The 2962-nt window shown below is 59.7% G+C and overlaps 1 protein-coding gene across 1 annotated transcript; it reads left to right on the top strand.

Annotated features, from left to right (window-relative positions):
- Nucleotides 1–209: 209 nt before the first annotated feature.
- UPK2 (uroplakin 2) lies at nucleotides 210–2384 on the top strand (the record flags this gene model as incomplete). Its single annotated transcript, XM_080816452.1, has 5 exons — nucleotides 210–285; nucleotides 760–891; nucleotides 1077–1215; nucleotides 1461–1531; nucleotides 1902–2384. The coding sequence occupies 5 exons, from the start codon at nucleotides 210–212 to the stop codon at nucleotides 2036–2038; spliced, it is 555 nt and encodes a 184-aa protein (XP_080672578.1). The 3' UTR covers nucleotides 2039–2384.
- Nucleotides 2385–2962: the final 578 nt, after the last annotated feature.

Genomic DNA, 2962 nt, shown 5'->3' with positions numbered 1-2962 from the left:
CCCACTTCTGGCCTGAGAGCTGGCTCCCCGTCCTGAAAAACCTGTCTGGGGGGCCTGCCCTGAGGCTGTAGGGCCCAAAGGGCAGGTTGGACAGGATTCCCCTCCAGCCACTCCCACCCCAAGACAAAATCAGCCACCGCAGGGGCCTGGCCTCACTTGCCTCCGGAAGCCACAGCCAGCCAGCTCCTGTTCTAGCTCCCGGCCCAGCTATGGCATCCCTGCTGCCCGTCCGGACCTTGCCCTTGATCCTGACTCTGCTGACTGTCCTGGCCCTGGGGGCTGCAGGTCTCTGCCGTCTCTGGTGGGGTGTGGGGAGGGACTCTGAGGCCCCCGCAGGAGGCACTGTGCCTTCAGGGCCCTCGAAGAGGAGCTGGTCTGGCCAGTTGGGGGTGGGGGGCCGGTGAAGGCAGTGACGAGGCATCAGTCACTGAGACCAGGGCACACTCCTGGTCCTCTTCCAAACCCGGGAGGCAGAGAGGTGTGGGAAAGGGCCCCAGGCTAAGAATCCCGGTAAGGTTGGTGGCTGCCCCCTACTGGCATCCAGAGACTGGCCGCTCGGTGGATGGCCCAGCTTCTGCAGCCCAAGCCTGCCACCTGGTGGTCAGATGAGCAAAGGCCTGTGTTCTGCCAACGTGGGGTAGAGTGCAAGGGGGAGGTGTCTGCATCCTTAGAAATGGCCCCCAGGGGTCAGGGCCAGATCTGATGGTGGGAAAGGGGATTGGTTGCCCCAGCTCAAACTCCCTCTTGGCCCCCCAGCAGACTTCAACATCTCAAGCATCTCCGGTCTACTGTCCCCGGCACTAACAGAGAGCCTGCTGGTTGCCTTGCCCCCTTGTCACCTCACAGGGGGCAATGCCACACTCATGGTCCGGAGAGCCAATGACAGCCAAGGTTTGCTACCCCCTCCCAAGGTGGCCCCCTGGTCCCCAGAGACCCTACCCAGGACACCATCCACACCCCTTCCCCAGCTCCTGCCTTCCTTTAACCCTTCTCCTGGGCTACCCATATTTGGCTGCCCCTTCTCCTTGGGGCCTCCAGAAACACACCCCTGACCTCATCCCCAACTTGCTGCCCAGTGGTGAAATCTAGCTTCGTGGTGCCTCCGTGCCGTGGGCGCAGGGAGCTGGTGAGTGTGGTGGACAGCGGGGCCAGCTTCACCGTCACCCGGCTCAGTGCGTACCAGGTGACAGACCTCGTGCCAGGAACCAAATACTAGTAGGTCCCAGATCCAGGGCACCTGTGGGAGGGGGTGCAGGGAGAGAAGATGGGTCCTGACATTTGCTGGTGGGGAGGGATCTGGTCAGCTTGGGGTAAGAAAGTAAGGATACGGCTGAAGGGATCAAGAGCCTAGAGGAAGGCACGGCTAGGAAGGGGGAGGCCTGGGCTCCCTCCCTCTTTTCCCAAGTCCCAGATAATCACTGAGGAGTGTCTCCTCTCTCTCCCAAACCCCACCACAAAAGCATTTCCTACCTAGTGACGAAGGGGACGTCCACTGAGTCCAGTAGAGAGATCCCAATGTCCACACTTCCTCGTAAGTAGATCAGGGCCCCCCAAATCTTCCCTGGCCCTCCCACCCCATCCCCACCAGCTGGCCTTCCCTGGGCTCCCTTAGCTTCTTTGTGTACCTGTATCCTAGCCCTGAGCCCTTGGCCTTTTAACTGCCTGTCGACTCATCTCATAAACTAAAGGTTCTCTGTGGGTAGGGATCGTGTCCAATCAGTTTCTGCGTCCTCAGTGGCCAACATAGGAGATGCTTCATAAACGTTTATGCGATGAATGTGTGGCTCAGCTGAATGGTTGGTTGAATAAATGGGTGAAGGAAATCTGGATGAGCCAGAGAGCCTCGGGTCGGGACAGGGGCTCCTCCTGCCCACCAAGGCCTCCCCTGCCTCTTCTGACAGGAAGGAAGGTGGAATCCATTGGGCTGGGAATGGCCCGGACGGGGGGCATGGTGGTCATCACAGTGCTGCTGTCTGTCGCCATGTTCCTGCTGGTGGTGGGCTTCATCATCGCATTGGCCCTGGGCGCCCGGAAGTGAGGAGGCCAGCGCCAGGCAGCAGGCCTTCATGAGGCCCGGGACCCTGTGCATTTCCCCAGCCTGTGCGCCCACCTCCTCTGCTGAAAAGACTACCTGCTCCCAGTCCTCAACCATGGCTTCTAAGGGGCCTTCACCTCTCCTCCCTGCCCCCTCTCACTGGAGCCTTTTCCTCCCTCTGCCCTCCCCTAGGTCCCTGGTGCCTCCCCTCCCCACGCTTCCTATAGTCCCCTCAGCCCACTCCTGTCAGAACGGACGCTCCTCCCACGTCACCTCTTTAATCTCACCCCCCCCCAACAATTCACCCTTTCCTCGTGACAGAAATCCCCTCAATAAAGTCTGACACCACATCTGCCCTGTGTTTCCCTTCTATGGGCTCCACCTGGGGGGGAAGAGAATCCTCCTCAGGCAGCAGGTGCTCCCCATCCCCTCCCTGCCCCACAACCCAGAGCAGATTCTCTCAGGAGGCCGGAAGGGGCCCGGATGATTCGGAGTCAGGAGTCAAGGGTTCTCAGAACACACCTGGGCTGTGGGTTTTGCCCCGCTTGGCTGCAGAGCTTGTGGTGCACTGTGTGGGCGGCTCTGGAGGCCGGAGGATCTAGGGGTGTTGGCGGAGCAAAGGGAAGTGGTGGGGAAAGGAGTACAGGCTCTGACTAGGGACAAAGAGGGCCACCCGGGTGAGACCCTGGACAGGACGCTGGGGGGTGGGAGAAGTGGAGAATAGGGTAAGGGAGCCTAGGAGGAGGGAGCAGAAGTGGAAGAACCCTGGGTGGAGGACAAGAGTGGTACAGTCTGGTAACTGAGGGAAAAGAGCAAGAGTGGTCCCCTTCCCAATACATGTTCCTTGTAAGGATCAGTGACTTTTGTATTGATCTTAGAGGAAATACCAGGATCTTTAAGGTGATCTTCAAGACCAGCCCTAGTCTT

This window comes from Martes martes (assembly GCF_963455335.1).
Source record: "Martes martes genome assembly, chromosome: 10".
Lineage (NCBI taxonomy): Eukaryota > Metazoa > Chordata > Mammalia > Carnivora > Mustelidae > Martes > Martes martes.
This window is presented reverse-complemented; position numbering and strand designations above follow the sequence as displayed.